The 17,691-nt window shown below is 48.6% G+C and overlaps 4 protein-coding genes across 5 annotated transcripts; all 4 read left to right on the forward strand.

Annotated features, from left to right (window-relative positions):
* Positions 1-614: 614 nt before the first annotated feature.
* On the forward strand, positions 615-2,452 carry ABB37_04983 (putative protein kinase putativemitogen-activated protein kinase; the record flags this gene model as incomplete). Its single annotated transcript, XM_015802853.1, has 1 exon — positions 615-2,452. Exon 1 carries the CDS (start codon positions 1,121-1,123, stop codon positions 2,450-2,452), a length of 1,332 nt encoding a protein of 443 aa, XP_015658369.1. The 5' UTR covers positions 615-1,120.
* Positions 2,453-4,627: 2,175 nt separating this feature from the next.
* ABB37_04984 (hypothetical protein) lies at positions 4,628-7,447 on the forward strand (the record flags this gene model as incomplete). Of its 2 annotated transcripts, none has more annotated exons than XM_015802854.1 (1): positions 4,628-7,447. In XM_015802854.1, the coding sequence occupies exon 1, from the start codon at positions 5,987-5,989 to the stop codon at positions 7,445-7,447; it is 1,461 nt and encodes a 486-aa protein (XP_015658370.1). In that variant the 5' UTR covers positions 4,628-5,986. The 2 variants fall into 2 exon arrangements, with proteins under 2 accessions (XP_015658370.1, XP_015658371.1); XM_015802855.1 differs by having other exon boundaries at positions 4,693-7,447.
* Positions 7,448-10,823: 3,376 nt separating this feature from the next.
* ABB37_04985 (hypothetical protein) lies at positions 10,824-11,312 on the forward strand (the record flags this gene model as incomplete). Its single annotated transcript, XM_015802856.1, has 1 exon — positions 10,824-11,312. The coding sequence occupies one exon, from the start codon at positions 10,824-10,826 to the stop codon at positions 11,310-11,312; it is 489 nt and encodes a 162-aa protein (XP_015658372.1).
* Positions 11,313-12,171: 859 nt separating this feature from the next.
* Positions 12,172-15,864, forward strand: ABB37_04986 (hypothetical protein; the record flags this gene model as incomplete). Its single annotated transcript, XM_015802857.1, has 1 exon — positions 12,172-15,864. The coding sequence occupies exon 1, from the start codon at positions 14,314-14,316 to the stop codon at positions 15,862-15,864; it is 1,551 nt and encodes a 516-aa protein (XP_015658373.1). The 5' UTR covers positions 12,172-14,313.
* Between the last annotated feature and the right edge of the window lie 1,827 nt (positions 15,865-17,691).

The following is a 17,691-nucleotide window of genomic DNA, read 5'->3' on the forward strand; positions in this document are numbered from 1 at the left end:
GTCTAGATATATATATATATATATATATATATATATATATATTCATGTGTTTTGTCTTTTTCTATTGATGACGTGTTCTCAATGCTTTGATGACGTAGGGCTTCTATTTTCTTTGTTTTGCTTCCAGTTTCGCTACTCCAGCACCTTTGAAAACCCGCGAAAGCAAGTAAGGGAAAGGTAGTACGTAGTCTCAGCCGCTTTTTTTCCCCTTTACTGCTTCCATCACTTCATCAGCGAAGCGTCAGCGCTGCCCATCCGTAGACGAAGAGAAATAGCTGGAGGAACAAGCATGATGCTGGGCAGCGGGGAAAACGGAAAGAAATGAAGCAACTGATCAACGCTGAGAATTATTGGAGGGCAGCTGGCAAGTCGGATTTTGTGTGCAGTGGCCGTCCTTTGTAGCGGTTCTCTCTTTCTTTCTTTCGGTTGATAAAGAGATCAAGAAAACGACCGAGTTTTTTTTGTTTTGAAACTCTCTTGTACGCTGCTGTCACTCCCATGCCGCGTCGCACGCCTGTACATTCGTTCTACACCGCTTCGGGGTTCTCGTCTACCCTCTCTCCCTCCTCTCTCCATCTGTGTTCATTTTTTTGTTTTCGCACTCGTCGTCAAAAAGCTGTCACACGTGCCTTTTCACGCGTACGCTTTCGTTGTGTGTTCACCCTTCCCCACAAGCATCCACATCCACATCTGCGTTGCACGTGTCTGCAGCGCATCATACTTGTACTGTCACTGCTCGCACGACCGCGCCGGTAATAATCTAGAAGTAACCCAACCGCTTTCTTTCTCTTTCTTACAGTGGCCCTTTCTTCTCTCCTTTCTCGTTCTGCTGCCATCTCTCCTGCTCATTTTTATTGATATCATAAAGAAATAATTAATAGCTGTGTTGCTTTGAGAGATCAACTCTGATTGCGCGGTACTCCAGGCTAGCAACTGTGCCATATAGATTTTGGACGTTCAACCTCCAGAAAAGGAGAGGGGAGAAAAGAAGGGCAGTCCTCTGCAAAGCTGCGCGGGGAATAACAAGACAGGCGCTAGAGGAATCAAAAGCAGCAACCACGACAGCCTCGCACCTCGGGAAGCTGGGCATCTTTCGCCCTCGTTGGGGTATTCCGGAGCGATGTCCACCGAAATCGAGTCGCACATTCTCAAGAAGTATGAAATACAGACGCAGCTGGGCCAAGGCGCGTACGGAATCGTGTGGCGCGCCGTCGAGCGCAAGCACAACCGCATCGTCGCGTTAAAGAAGATTTACGACGCCTTCCAGAATTCCACCGATGCGCAGCGCACCTTTCGAGAAATTATGTTCCTGCACCGCCTACACCACCCAAACATCATCAAGCTGTTGCACGTCCACCGCGCCTATAATGACCGTGACATCTACCTCGTGTTTGAGTACATGGAGACGGATCTGCACGTCGTGATCCGCGCCAACATTCTGGAGGACATCCACAAGCAGTTCATAATTTATCAGCTACTGAAGACGATGAAGTACCTGCACTCGGCTGAGATTCTACACCGCGACATGAAGCCGAGCAACTTGCTGGTGAACAGTGACTGCACTATGAAGGTGGCAGACTTCGGCCTGGCCCGTTCCATCCTCTCTCTCGAGAGCGAGCAGGCGTCGCGTCCGGTGCTGACGGACTACATCGCAACGCGGTGGTACCGACCACCAGAGGTTCTGCTCGGCTCCACGCGATACACGAAGGGGGTGGACATGTGGTCCGTCGGGTGCATACTGGGGGAGCTGATGCTTGGCAAGCCCATTTTTCCAGGCCGGTCCACCACGAATCAGCTGGAAATTATCATCAGCGTCACCGGCCGTCCCTCCGCGGCGGACATCGCAGCGACCAACTCGCAGTTTGCCCAGGCGATGCTGCGCGACATCTCCAGCTCGCACCCGCGGACGTTTGCAGAGTTGCTGCCGAACGCGTCCGCCGACGCTCTTGACCTCATCCAGCGTTTAATGTGCTTCAACCCGAACCGGCGCATCACCGCGGCCGAGGCGCTGGAGCACCCGTACGTGGCCGCCTTCCACCGACCAGACGAGGAGCCGGTGGCGCCGGAGCCGATTACCATCTCGCTGCCGGACAACGAGCGGCTGCCGCTGGACCGCTACCGCGATGCAATTTACGAGCAAATCGCCGCGCTGCGTCGCGCCGACAAACTGCGCGTGTCACGGCCGGTGGCAACGGGCACTACAGCCACGCATGGCACGGGCCCCAGCAGTGGTGGTGCCACTCGCCCGACTGGTAGTTCTTTGGCTTCGCGCTCGACGGCGAACAGCAACGCTGCAGCCTCGCGACTAGCGGCGAATCGCGTGAAGGCGACATCGACGGGCGCAACAGCGGAGCCGACTGCGACAAAGGCTCACGTGCGCCAGGTGCCGCGCTCCGACGTTTCTGGGACGGGCAGTCGTCTCGGTACGCGGGATGTGGCAGCGCGTAAGTAGAGAGGAGATCATCAACAACGACAGAGCATAAAGTGACTCTTTCTAGTTACTGCGTACGAAAGGATGCAATGACGATTTCAGATTTCAACGTTTTTTTTTGGAGTGTTTGTTCGCACTCGCTGTTCCTTTATCTTCTATGTTTAACAGCGTTACGCCTCCTCTCTCTATCTGTGCCGGTGTCTCCCGTACGTAGATATATTCATTAACAACTCTTCGCGAGTTTTGCTTCGTTGCTATAGTCTCTTCGGCGAATTGTGTTGGCTGATTTGTGTCCCTCCTTTTTTTTCTTCCCTTTCCTTTGCGAGCGGCTTTTGCGATTTCATGTTCATCCGCTTTTGTTCTTTTTTGTTGGTCTACAAATGCCTTTTTCTGTGCTTCGAGTCTCATGAGGCCGCCTACTCGTCATCGTTTCTGGGTGTGTTTCTGCCAGTTGGCCTGTCTTTTTTTTTCTTTTTTTTTCTCTCCTGATGTTTGACAATGATGCTCCTCTTTGTTTTTTTTGTATTTTCACGCGCCTACATCTCCGTCACGTTTAGCCCTCTGGAGTGCCTTCCTCCGCTTCGTAGCTTTCTGGCACTGTTGCAGCGGTGAAGCAGCGTTCTTCATCCACGTATGCACGGTCCCTTCTTTTTTGTATGGACTAATGTTTTTTTTTTTCTCTCTCTTGTCTTTCCCTTCTAGACATCTTTCCAACGTTGTTCTTGTCCTTTAAACTCGCGTTGGTGGACGTGAGGTCGACGTGATTGTTCGGGCGTGCTGGCGTTGTTGTTGCTGTGTTTGTTCTCTTTCTTCCGCTCGCTCTTCCACTATTTAGCCTCGCCTGGCTTTGACGTTTGTGTGCCGACGCAACGGCGCTTTTTTTGAGATGGTGAGACTTTTTCTTCATCTTTGTGTTTCCGTTTTTCCATTGCCATTGCCCGTCTTCAAAGTTGTTTTTCGACATTTTGTTTTCGTTGTTCACCTCCGTCTCCCACCTTATCGTGGTGTATATCAATGTCTCCCTATATTTCCATCTCTCTCTCTATATATATGCATATGTATATTCGCAACGTGTACATGGCGTGAGGGCGATACTTCTCCGTTTCAGATACTTGCATGTATTTCAAGGTTCCAACGCAAAAACGGACTACGCGTGTGCACCCATCGCGCAGAGGACGGTGCTACCACGTTCCTTTTTCTCTTCACCGCACACACACACACGCACAGAGATACCGCTGTTCTTCTTTTATCATATTCCAAACAGGTGGTGGCCCTCCAAGGACTGACATCAAATTCCATGTTTGCGCTTGCCAACCTTCACAACGTTGACGAGCGAGTGGGGTCTGTACAGGTAGTAGAATATTATGTGAAGCGCTATGTGAGAGCAAAGAATGCTTCGGATCGTCTAGAGCAGGCACTGTCGCAAAAAGACTTTGTTGGATGACGCACGTACACATTCTGACGCCGGCGTTGCCTGCGCTGACAACACATCTTTACTCGCCGTGCAACTATAGAGGATCATTTTCATGTTTACTCATTTTGTGTACTGACGCTGTGACTGCCCGAAGTTGATTGCCGTATTTTTTTTATTTATATATTTTTTGCTACCCTTTTTTTTCTAGACACTTATAGTCGAAGCAAACGTTGAGACGCAAAGAGAAAAACCAAGTGAGTAGCCAGCGCCGTTTTGTTTTTGTCTGTGACTGTCAACGCACCTTCTCGCCCAAAGCTGCCGATGTGGCCAGTCTGCTCCCGTCGTGCTATGCTCTCTCTCCTTACCCGATACGGTCTGCTTGGTTCCGTGTGGGAGGCTTGGCTCGGCGTTATGTGCGTCTCAGCTCAAGTGTTTGTGAGAGAGAAGCTGCACTGGGGTAGGTTTCATGTTAAAAAGGTGCTGGCTCCGCGTCGAAACACCGGTGCGTTGCTATCTGGCTAACGTACGCGACGCCGAGTTTTCGCAATGAGTGAGGAGTGCGCCTCTCCGCTCAAAAAAAAAAAGATAGTCCGATGATCAACAGAACCTTCTGGGTCAATATCGTTTCTCCTCGTACCGGCATCTTTTGTTCTCGCATTTTCGTTCCACGTGTCTCTATACCTGGCATCATACGGTGTTGTTGGACACTTCAACGCACACACGCGGGCACTATTCGTATTGCATCCACCCCGCCCCACGCCTCTGCACATTCAAATACGTGCAGATGTTGAATCGCTCTGGTTTCTTCTTCCTTCGCCATCTTCTCACGCTCTTCTTTCACATACTCAGCTTTGCAAGTCTGCTTTTTCTTTTTTTCTTCTTCTTCCCTCCCCACTCCCTTTTCTTTTTCAATTATATTGGAAATTGCTTTATTTCTTTATTTCTTCTTCCGCACAGCAGCAAGAAGCTGCACACATATATATCCTCTTTCAGTTGTGTTTTCTATTTTAGCTGACAGCGACAACACCCGCAGCAAAACACAAAGAGCCACGTCTGCTCTCCTTTGGCACAGGCTTTCTCTGCGAAACGCAATCGTGTGGCTGGCAAAAGCAAAAAGGAAAAGAAAAGAAAAATAGAAGCACCGAAAGACATCGCCACGGCGTCTCTTTCTGTCCTTCTTCTTCACCGCGTGTCTAATAGCTCACAAACATCTTGGAAAACATTGACGTAAGTACTATTCTTCATCCTATCACCTATTAAATTCCCTATAGAGAATACGGTTGCTTCTCTTTCATATTTCTTTGACTTTTTTCTTCTCCCCCCTTCGGCTCGCCCTGGGTTTGTTTCGACGTCGCGTCGCATCTCTTTCGCCCAACTCACGTGTCAAGCGAAGTGTTAAAAGACGGAGATAAAACTGTAGTTCCTATAACCTGAACTATCTTTGGTTTCTCGTTCTCCCTTGCTGCTTCCCGTGCTCCTTTCTTTGGTTTTTTTCTTCCCTTCTCTTTTCACACGGGTACCTAATTCGCTGTTTTTCTTTTTCTTCCTCCTCTCCTCTCATCAGCCGGTCTTTCTTCAGGTGTGTCCCTTCTATACAACCCCGTTGGGTCTGCTTTCGACCAACCACGCACCCCAAGGCAACAGCTTGACGTCACCCTCTACACACTCCCGCCAAGATCCCGTTTGCTATTTATTTTCTTGATCTTTCTTTCCTCACTATTTTTTATTTTTTATTTTTTACATTTAGGAAAAGTTTTTTTCTATATTCCCCCTGCCCAGTCGAGGAATAAGGGGACACGCCAAGGGAATACACTCTCCAAAGGAATCGTGACTCATCACCGCTGCCGCTGCCGCCCTCCACGTGCATCAGCGTGCATTGAAAGCAGCTCCTTTTTTTTTGGTTGTTTTCAGAGAGCCTCTTCCCTCATTTGTGCAGAACAACTTTGCCATTTTTTTGATTCTTTTTTAAGTTACACAATCATCAGCGCCTTCTTCCTGTTCTTCTTCTTTCTTTTTTCCTCGTGTTTCTTTTTGCTAAACTAGTGATAATCGTGTCGCCAACAGTGTTGCTCCTCTTCTCTCTTACACACCCTCTCTCTCCCTCCCTCTCGAGTCGTCTGCAAGGACTTTTCTCATCCACCATGCCATCTAACCAACCGCAGCACCGCAACTGGAGCGCGTCCACCTCGGGCGAGGTCGGCTCCCGCCAGAGCCCCGTCTCCGCCTCCGAGGGCCGGCGCAGCCCCAACGGGCGTCGCTCCTACCAGGAGCGTATCACCACCGTCCGCTTCATCCAGCCCTCCACCGGCGATTTGATGTGCACGAAACTGAACCGGGTGCAGCGCACGAAAGCGAAGCCGGATCACGACGCGCAGCTGTGCGAGAGCTTTCTGAAGGGCCACTGCGAGGCAGGCAACGGCTGTCAGTTCGTCCACGTGCCGAAGCAGTACTTGTGGCATCAGCTGGACCCGCAGGTGGACCCCGACTCGTACTTCTACTTCCCAGGCTTCAACATCCGCTGCTACACGCCAGACATGGACATCTACTACGACATCCCCAGCGAGTACATCTACCAAACCCGCGGCAGCGACCGCTACGTGGAGCTCTTCAACGACAACGGCGACAACTTCAAGGACAAGTGCCGCCTCTGTCCGAGCCTGCAGGCGCAGGGTAAGTGCGACAAGAACGAGACGTGCGACGATATCCACTGCGCCGTGCGGGACCTCTCACAGTTCCCGCACATCGCCACCCACCGCGCCACCGCCGCGGCCCTGACAGACTACGAGCGCATGCCGGGCGATTTGGTGGTACGCGTGTATCAGCCGAACACGCCCGGGGACGGGGTGGACTTCATGGGCAGCGATGTCCTGCGCACGGCCGGCGCGACGCAGTACGAGGAGGCCTCCCGTCAGGCCGGCGGCGTGCCCTCGCTGAAGATGCAGCACTGCGCGCACTTCCAAACGAAGAAGCTGTGCCGTATGGGCGACGGCTGTCGCTTCCTGCACGTCGTCTCCGTCGCGCTGGCCAGCCCGGCACCGGAGGACGACGGCACAACGCACACAACGCCGAGCCCGACGGCCGGGCGCGAGATGGGGGCCGAGGAGTGCGCGATGAACAAAGCGCGCGAGATGGCCGCCCTGGCCATGGCGAACGACGGCGCCTTCATCGGCAGCCCCGGTGACAACGTCACGCTGGGCAGCTCGCAGGGCAACGCCTCCTACCCAGGCTACGGCAAAGGGCCCTCCCCCACTACGGCCATCCCGCCGCCGGCGCAGCAGGGACAGCAGCCGGCGCCGCTGCCGCTGCAGCAGCAGACGGGATCGCCCATCTACAGCAATTCCCCCTATGTCGGTCCGGTGGCGACGGCCGCGACGGGTCGGATGTCGCCGGTCCAGTACCGCGCGAGCGGACGCGTGTCACCGTACCGCGTCATGGTGGCCACGGGGCCGACCGGTGCGGCTCCTGCGCAGCGTCTTTCCCCGGTGTCGCCTTCCTCGGGCATGATGACGGGCTCGCCTACGCAGCAGACGCAGGGCCGCATCTCGCCGGTGCGCCGCAATAACCCGTACGCGCTGTCGCCCAGCACCAACACACTTAACTAGCGGGGGCTGAGACAAAGAGAGAGTATTCTCCCAGAGCGGGTGCTCGCGGGCTGCTCGCGTGCAATTCACTCCAGCGTTTCACACTTCGACTTCTGCGCAGCAAAAACAAACAGAGAAAAATAAAATGACTGACTGTTGTTCGATGACGACGCTAGAGTGAGATTCACAACCTATAAGCCCTTTTCGCACTCGCAATGCATCTCCTCCGTCTTCAGAAAAGAAGAAAAATGAGGAAGTTCAAGGTCATCTGCGTAAAAAAAAAATGTTGCCGGGTTAATGCATCATGCAACACCTCAACGGAAAGATCACTGCGCCTACAGTGTGTTGCCGCAGTGCAACGACGCTCGCGGCAAAGTTCTTTGTCTCTCTTTTTTTTCTCCTTTTCTCTCGTCCTCACTCGAGATGTACTTATATTTAAAAGAATATATTTACGCATTTGTGCTGACGATTCTCATTTATCAATACATTATCTTTTTTTTTTGTTGTTGTTTGTTTTCTCCCGACTTCGTTTCGAGGACGTTGATCTTTTCCCTTCACCAGCACTTCTTTTTTATTGGAGCTGGAAAAACCTAAAGCATAAACCGTTAAACGTACCTGCGTTGTTCCCCTCTTTGCGTTCTTTTTTTTTTGGCTTGCCAATTTTTGTTTCTCATCTCGAAAGTGTGTCGTCGCAGGACACACGCAACGCGGTTCACGCTCTTTCGTTATTATATAAATATATATCTGTTTGCATGAATTTCCGTAAGTCTTCACACTTGCGACTACTCTACCCATCCTGTCTCGTCTCTTACAAAAGGAAAAAAGGAAGAAAAATTGCTGCTGTGCAGTTCTTTTCTTTCTTCTGCTGCAGCTATTACTCTTCGCTTCTTCGCCACATGAAACTTCTTTGTCCCATCGTCGTTGTGACTGAGCTGCTCAAATGCAGCCGCCGACCTGCTGTGGTCCAGAGAAACGAGTGAAGGAGGGAGGAGGGGGTTTGAAGTACACAAAAACCAGCGTGTAATGGAGGGGTAAGACCTAACGTGCTACTTCCTTCTTACATTTTCCTGTTCATCATGTTTTTTTTTCTCCCATCTGTGTTTCACGCTTTTCGTTTCTATGCCTCGCCTTCGCACGGGCGTCGAACGTCACCTCTGCCCCGAGCTGCACTTTTAAATTGAACTCTGGTTTTTTCTTCTCTTTTCTCTTTGTGTCTACTTTTGTACTGCACCTTTGTCGAGGTGCCGTTAAAAAGAAACAGGAAACACGCTGTATACAGATGCCAGGTATCACGCACCAAGCGCTGTTGCTGTTCATCGACGTTGCAGTTTTTCTTGTTGTACGGCTTCACGAGGAGTAGAGAAAAACAAAGAAACAAGAACTGTTCGCAGTACTACACTATCATAAATAGACTGGTCAAAAAGAGCGTAGTTGAGGCGCATACACATCTCTTTCTTCGTTTCCCTATATTTTTCTGTTAGTTATGCCCTGCTGTTCTTCTTTCTTTGCTTTATGAGTTCACCATTTCACAACCCCAGCATCGAAGGGATGCTTAACACACCCAAACACTGAGCAGCACCAGAGACACGTCAATCCTAAAGTGCTGCTTCTCTTATTCCCTATTTTTGTTTTCTTTTGTTTTCCCTTTTGATTTGGAGGGAACATCATGATTAATACCGTTAAAATATTTCTAATAACACACACATCACCACGAAACACCGTTTTTATGTTTTTCATCTTCTCTATCTTCCTGTTTTTCATTTAATGTTTTTTTCTTTTGCAAGTTTGTGTGTGTGTGTGTGGTGCAAGCACTGTGTGTCCCTTCTTTTTTTTTTTCGTTCTCCGTCTCGTTTACCATTTCACATGCACAGTTTTTTTTTTTTTGCTTTTCTTTCCTTTCCGTTTGTCGTCGTATTCCCCTTCCCCCAACTCGTTGCATCTTATTATTGTTATCATTGTTATCATTGTTATCATTATTTATTTTTTCCCCTGCGCGGCGTCTTCCGCTCTTGTGCTTTCTCTCCTTTTGATTCGTGCCATGATGTACAGTAGAGAACATCTGCACTGTAACTGGTTTTTGTTTTTCTGTTTGCGTCTCGTGCTATCCTCTTATTAGTATCATTACTGTTGTGTGTGCATGTGTGTGTGTGGTAAAATGCACTCACCGTGTGTGTTTGCCGTGGTCCTGGCACAACCGAGATGTTGAGGTGCATACTCTTCTTTCCTATATATTTGTTTTCTCTCACAGAACCGTGGCTTGCTTGCGGGTTGCTCCTACGAAAAGAAAAAGGACTCTTCCATTGTTTTCAATTGTGCGAACGGTGTACACGTTTATACACTGGTGCGCTTACCATTCCCATCCGTGCTCCTGACGTGTTTTTTTTTTGCCTTCAAGTAGATTCTTGTCTTTTGCAGCGGGGATTCCATTTTGTTTTCCTTGTCTCTTCCTTTGCGGACGTTCTCTATACTCTCTCTGTGCGCACGAATAGGCGTTGTATACCCTTTACCGCTGGGTTGCGGCGAGCCCTTTTGGGCGATGTTGGAAGAAAAGGCCTTGTCGTCCCTATCCTCACGAACTCCCCTTACCTTTTGGTTTGGTCTCTCTGTCTCTTTGCCGCGAAAAAAAGAAAAATAAAGAACGCACGCTCACAAAACACGATGCCCTGACATCGCTCTCAGCGCTGTTGTCTTTATATTTATATATTTTAAAAAGAACCATTTTAGTAGTCTTCTGTTTGCGTTATTTGTTTTTGGTTTGCGATTATGTGGATCGGGTTTTGCGTAGGGCCTCTACGATTGTATCTTTTATCTTCTTAATTCTGTTTAAAAAAGCTCTCTTCTTTCTTCTTTTATTGTTGATAACTCCGCAGCCCAGTGAGGGAAAGGTTCAGATGATGTCTTTTATTTTCCATGTGTGTTTTGCTTCATTCTGTGAATGATTGAAAGGATCAGTGCGCTGGTGAGGAAGCACGTCAGACCATCATCATAAACATGTATATTCTTCTTATCTTACCTTTGGGATCGGTGGTTTCGTACGACGAATACGCAAGCACAGAGCTGGGAAGGAAGACCTCTTTCTTTGTGTTGTTTGCCGAACGTCTTCCGAATGGATCCACTCAGGTCGGCCGCGTCTTTCTGTAGAGGCTTTTTGTTCTCTGCCTTTTAGTAAAGGGAGACTGATGGCTTTTTGTTCTTGGCGTTTGTCTCTCCAACGGCTTTTGCGACGCAGGGCTTGCGTGATGCGAGCGAGGGTCATGCAAGTCTGTGCTATCAAAAGGCGCGACCTGACGAGAGAGTTTTCTTTTTCTTGACCTTTCTATCTTGGCATTTTCCATTAGTGGTCCGGGAGCAGACGTACGGAGAAGCTTTGTCCAGGCGAGCTCGCGCACTCCCGCCGATGCAACGGATGTGGGGAGTTCTTTGTTTGCCTTCTGCTTTTCCTCACTCGTGCCTCCTCTCTTTTCGGTTTTCCGCTGCCGTTTGTCATTTTTGTTTTGATTCATCCGTTGATTTTCCTTCTTTCCAGCCGTCTCCTTCTAGCGGCAAAAGCTCCCCCCCCCCTTTAACCAGGAAGAGGCGCACTCGCAGCTTTCTTTCCTTTTCCACGATCGTATATATTGATGTATTTGCCTTCTTTAACAACAACAGCAGCAGCAGCAAAAAAAAAAAACAAGGTCTCTCATGTCGCCGCTTCCATTCGCATTTAACTGCAGGTTTAAACGCGTTTCGGATGCGCCGTTTCGTATTTTTTCTTTTTAAATTATTATTTTCTCGTTTGTCATCTTTCGATACCAATACTCTGTCGTTTTTCCCTCGTACTTTTTCCCCCTTTTTTCTTCTATACAACACCAAGGTAGCGCAAAGTCGCAAATTGGTCGAAATCTAAGCGAAATATTATTATTATTAATATCTTTTCTGTTTTATCATCACCCGCTCTTCTTCTGCAGCGGACCTTCTCTTCTGTTTTTGTCTCTTGTTGTTGCTGGTGTTGCTGGTGGTGTTGTTTTCTGGTCTCTTCCTCGTCTCTTTCTTCCCCCTTTTTATTTTTTTCTTTTACACGTTTACACACCGCCAAGGAGAAGTGTGCGTATACACACACGCACGCACGCAGCAGCCCCCTCACAACATAATAAAAGGAGTGAGGAGGAGGTGCGAGGTGCAAGGTGCAAAAGGTTGTGGAGAGCAGATTCGAGTTGCTCGTTAAACGAGCGATGCTGAATGGAGTTTAATAGTCGCAGTTGCCTTTATAAACACAGACACACACACACGAAAAGAAAAGATAGCAAAAACCCCGAGGACAAAGTTGCAGAGCAGCGGTAAAAAGACATATATCAAAAAGCAGCTGAAGAGCATCTTTTTGTTTTCTGCTTCTCGCCCCAGATCAACGTTTCCGCGGAGAGAGATCAGATCTCATGACGACGCCAACGTAAGAATAATAGTGATGATAATGAAAGGCGTGTCGGAGAACTTTGTAGCTCAAAAAACCATAACACACACGCACACACACGTGCATCCTCGTGTGGCAGATCAGTTTGGCCGCCTTCATCGATTCGGCGTCCATTCACGTTCATGAGTCTCCTGCGATTTCTTGTCGGGTCATGTACGATGTACGGAAGGGCGCGAGTCCAAAATTGAAAACGACACATTACAACTTCATCTCAAATTTTCATCTTCGCGGATTTCTCTCCATCGCTCCTCCTCCTCTTTTTTCTCAATTGCTGCTTTTCTTTCTTTCTTAACAAACAAGTCTTTCCACGTGATCCACGAAACCACCGCCACTGATAGAAAACACCGCACTAGCTTGTACTCCCAGCGATCTCGCCCTAAGCTACTCCCAACACGTTACCTCCCTCCCCCTACACACACACTCACACACTTGAGGAACGGTAAGATTGCATCTGTTCTTTACTTCCTTCTAAGCATAACATCTTTTTCCCCCTCTTTTTACAGTGTCCGCGTCTTTCCCCCTTGTTTCTTCTGCCCCTAACCTTGACGCACCCCTTCTTTATTCTCTTTCCCCTCTTTCCTTTTCTTTTATTACCTTGACAAACTTTTTCGCTTTTCGTTTTAGTATCTTTTTTCTTTCTTCTCTCCAGTCTACCCTCTTTCGATTCTCCTCCTCGAAGCGCTGCCCTCTTTGGCGGTCCCCCGCTTTTGGGTTGTATTGTAGGCTTTAACATCCATCTCTTTGGTTTTTGCGTGTCTTCCTGCTTCTTAATTGCGAGAATTTGTTTGCTCGCTTCTGTTTTTTTTTCAGCCCTTTTTTGTTTGTTGCTGAAATAGAAGTTCTAAAGAGAGAACAAGAAAATATTCGAAAGGCTAAAAAAAGGCAAAGAGACAAAAAGAAAAAGAAAACCGAAAAGAGAACAAGAGAAAAAGAAGGAGAAAGAGAAAGAAAAAAACTTTGCAAAACGCAGAGGAAATCCTTCGCTTATCTTCGTTTTGATATATATATATAGTTATTTAGTGTTTCAACAGAAGAGGACTAACCCTTTTTTATTTCCTCAAACGCTTTCGTGTTGCGAACAGAGAGAGAGCGAATTAAAAAAACCCCGTTATCATACCCTGACTTGTTTGTTTTGCCTGCGTCAGTGGTTTTTGTCACTGATTGTGGTTGACCTGTGTATTGCTCTTGTGTGTTGCTTCCACGCCTTACTTTGTTTCTCTTTTCCTTTTCGAGCAACTTCAACACACACGCACGCACACAAACTTACTCACAACACGCAAACATTCATACCCTCATTTGCCTTAACACCTGACTCTTCTCGGTTAAACAAGCAGAATCTTTTTGATTCCAGGCAACTCTTCGGTCAATCGCGCCGCTGCGTTCTATCACTAGCAGCGACTCTTCTCAACGTGTCATCATTACGCACATCTGTCCTCTCGAGGACAAGGAATAAAAATCACCACTCAATTGGAAACGTTTCTTCGTAGCTCTTCACGTAGCTTCTTTGTTTAAAAAAGAAGACGAAAAATAACAAGATCAGCCTCTCTTAATTCTTTTCTCCCCCTAAAACGCAAGCTTTCTTAACATATATATATATATATACACCCCCCAGTACCGTTATAAAGAAAAAGGCCTGTCCGCCGTGTGTCCTGCTCAATCGCTTCCAACCTGTTTTACCCCCTTTTTAATCCACGTAAGGTGTCCGTTGTCTTTTCAAACCTTTACTTTTCCCTTTACTCCCTCAAAAAGAGAGTGACGGAAGCGAAGTTTTTTTTTTTTGGAAAAGGCTTTTCTTAGCAGGTTTTTGTTGCCGGAAAGTTTCTGGTTTTCAGCAGATCTTTCTTCTCGCAAACAGGTTAACAGACGCAACCACAGTGCACGCACGAGTAGGAAAATAAGATAGTAAAAGTAAACGCGATTGTAACCGAAGTCGCTCCACACGCGTCTTGTTTTCTCATTTTAGCAGCCTCACATCACGTTTCGTTTCCTGCGTTGGTTTTGTTTTTTTCTTTACTTCTTTTGTTGTTTCGTGGTGGTCTTGCTTCCTCTCTGGAAGTCTTTTTCTTGTTTCTTTTTGTTAGTAGAACCCTGAGAAGAGAGGTCACAACATCATTTTGATTTCATCGTTTTCGTTGTTGTCCCACCATTGTAAAACCAGCAAGAAGCGACGAAGCTCGACTTTCCCCCTCTTCTTTCTTATCTCCCCCCCTCGTTGATTGAGAGGCAACACATTTCCACCTAGTCTCTTTTACTATTATTACTATTATTATTATTATTGGAGTGGTTACCTTAACGAATTATACTGTGTCGCGCCGATTTCGTAGCACAGACACACACACACACAAACACCAAGGACGAAGGAAGGAACACGCAAAACGTTTTCTCCCCCCCCCTCTCCCTCTTTGAACCTTAAACGACCGTTTCTTAGTGTGTGAAGAAAATGTTTACGGCACCCAGCGACATTTCCATGAGCGGCAACCAGCCGATGGTGTACCAGAACAACCAGGCACAACACCAGCAGCAGCGTTCGCAGCAGCAGCAGCAGCAGATGCTATCGCAATACAACGGGTACCAGCAGCAGCAGCAGTCGTACCTCTCGTATCCGAATGCCAGCGGGAACGCTAGCAAGGGAGCAGCGATGAACTCGATGGCCTTCCAACCCTACGTCCCGCAGCAGCAGATGTTTCCCTACAGCTACCCCCCTCAGCAGGCTGCGAACAACCAGTACGCCCAGTCAGCTCCGCGGCAGCAGCAGCAGCAGTATCCCCGTAATCTCGGTTTCAACCAGCAAGGCAACAGCAACTCCATGAACCCGTACATAGGCGGCGGGGCCCCGACGGGTTACCGCGGCGGACGCGGTCGAGGCGGCATGCAGGGCGGCGGCTACGGCCAGTTCCACCGCCAGGTGCACAACAACTACTACTACAACCAGCAGCACCACTACAGCAGCAACAACGCCGTGCCAGAGAAGACGCCGACGGTCCACCTGATCCACCCCGACACGAAGAAGATCATCAGCATCAAGCTCAATCGCATCTATAGCACGATGGCCGACATCCGCCCCCAGCTGCTTTACCAGAAGGCCTACCACCACAGCACCACCACCATCGCCAACACCGACAGCAACGACGCCAGCGTTAACGACAGCGAGCGAAACGAGCGGTCGGACGACAACGTCGAGGCGGCGCCGGTGCAGAAGTTCGACCCCAAGTCAACGAAGCTGATGCTGTGCATGAACTTCCTCAGCCCGCACGGCTGCATCCACGGCAGCGGGTGCGACAAGATGCACATCGCCGGTCTCGAGTACACGTGGCCGCAGGTGGACGCGCAGGAGGTGGAGAAGGACGGCAAGAAGGCGTACACCGCCGGCTTCCACGTCCGTTGCTACGACCCGACGCTGACGCGCTACTACAAGGTGCCGTCGGAGTCGGTGTACGTCACGGCAGGCAGCACCGACTACGTCACCATGTACAACGACCACGGCGACAACTTCAAGATGAAGTTCAAGCTGTGCCCGTCCGTCATTAACCACACCGAGTGCAGCAAGGGGGAAGAGTGCGAGGACATCCACTGCGCCATCAACGACCTCGAGACGGTGCGGGAGAACAGCGCCAACGCGACGCACATCAACAACGCGGCGGCCATGGCGCACGTGCCGCGGCTGCCGGCGGAGATGACGGTGCGCGTCTTCAACCAGAACAGCTTCGACACCTGGCACGACTACCCAGGCACCAACGTCCTCATCACCGAGGGTGCGAAGGCGTACCAGAAGCAGTACGAGCAGGAGATGAACAACATTCCCACCCGCAAGCGCATGCAGCACTGCGCACACTTCCGCCTGAAGGATATGTGCCGCCTCGGTGAGTCGTGCCGCTTTCTACACGTGCTGCCGACGGAGCAGGAGATCAAGGAGCGCAAGGAGGCGGAGGCAGCGGCCGCCGCGAAGGCGAAGGAGGAGGCGGAAAAGGGATATGCCGCGGACTCACAGTAGCGCGATCGATGACAACAGCAGCAGCCAGTGTTATTCTTGCATCTTCACACCCAACTTCGTGTATGGACAAACTTATGCTTCCGTTCATTTTCCCTTTCTTCCGTTTATACTTTCTCTTTTCTTTTATACCCCCCCCCCTCCTCCTCAAGAGAGACGAAGCACCTTTTTTCTTTTTACTGTTTTTTTTTTTCTTCTGAAGTGATTCTATTGTTCTGCGCTAGCATCGTTTCCTATATCAGCGAAGATGCACGGTGAAGGGGAGAGCTTCAGCGGCTGATGCAGGAGACACAAGGAGCTTCGATTCGTGTGTTTACACGCTTCTTCTTCTTCTCCCCCCCCCTACGTCTGCCTTCATGCTCTCTCTCTGTGACGCTTGCACGATGAAAACAAGAGTTTTTGCTTCATTGAACACGGTAACCATTTTCTCATTGAATACTTATAAAAATATAATCTCTTTTTTGTTGTTCTCCCTTTCGGTTGTTGTAGTGCAACACAGAAGAAAAAAAACCCCGTTTCGCAAACGACTCCTGCACCTAGCATGTCTTTCTAAGCTCTAAGGGGCACGGACGTAAAACTCATATTGAGAGGGCCGTGCGGAGGTTTCTGAGAGGTGAGAGCGAGGGCAAAAGAAAGCAGAAAGAATCTTTGAAAGCATCGAGGATAAACGTTAAACGCGGAACTGCTTTGAACAGTCGAAGCTAGCGTTACCTCACCTCCTTTTTTTTCTTCTTCACTGTCTCTTCACCACACGCGCGTGCGTACTCATGCAGAGATGACTGGTTAGACGACTTTTATTGTTCGGGTTTGTTTCATTTGTATGAATACTCCCCCTCCTTTCTTCTTCTCTTTGCTGTTGTAACGAGACATTGGCTCGACCTTTAAAATCATTCTTCAGCGAACAGGAGAGAGAAAGTTACTCGTTAAGCTTTGTTCAACGCTCCTATTTTTCTTTTTTCTTTTTTTGGTGTTTTCGCGCTCGGCCAGTCGCCTTTTCTGCACCTCCACGAAAGGGTTAAATAGTTGGTTTCTGTTTATTATTATTATTATTATTATTATTATTACTACAATTGATGGACTCTTAACTTGTAGTTGTGCGTCCGGTGATAGCGCGTTTGGTTTTTCTTCCCTTTTTGTGTTCCTTTCGCTTCATTTCCACCCGTTTGTGTTGAGCTTTCCTTTTTTAATCATTAAATGTGTTTCTTCACCAAGCCATCGTCATGGCGTGTGTGACGGTGGCAGTGCTTTTTGCCTTCAACGAGGACGCATTAGTCGTCCGCACAGCAGTGAATTTTTTTCTTCTTCAGAGTTTCTGTTTCGCATACACTTTTTTATTTTATAATTTAACTGTTGCACACTCGCGCAGCTGATGATTTCACGATCATTTACTGCCCAGTACAACGGTTTTTGTTGTGTTTTTTTTTTTTTGCGGCATCGCGACTCAGTGAATTGTGTGTAAGTTAGACTATTTTGGTCTTCCTTTTTTTTGGCGCACCTTGAATTCCTTTTCTTTGTTACCCTCCAGTAACGCTCAACATCTCCCTCTCTCTCTCCTTCTCTTTTTTCTTTTTTCACGTATTCACCCTCCGTGCCTTTTTTTTTTCTAGACCTGATCTCACTCCTTTCGTGCACTCCCAGTGTTTCTCGAAGCAACTTCTATTCTCTTTGTTTGTTTCTGTCTTAGTTTTTTGTATAACAAAAAACAACAAGAAGCTTGAAGTGTTTATTGTTTTGCATGAATGTTTACATCGTTTTTTTTTCTCATAGGCGTTAATAAAAGTCACTTCTTCCATAGTCTCGGCATATATCCATTGTTCCTTATATACATAT

This window comes from Leptomonas pyrrhocoris, assembly GCF_001293395.1.
Source record: "Leptomonas pyrrhocoris isolate H10 chromosome Unknown, whole genome shotgun sequence".
Taxonomy (NCBI): Eukaryota; Euglenozoa; class Kinetoplastea; order Trypanosomatida; family Trypanosomatidae; genus Leptomonas; species Leptomonas pyrrhocoris.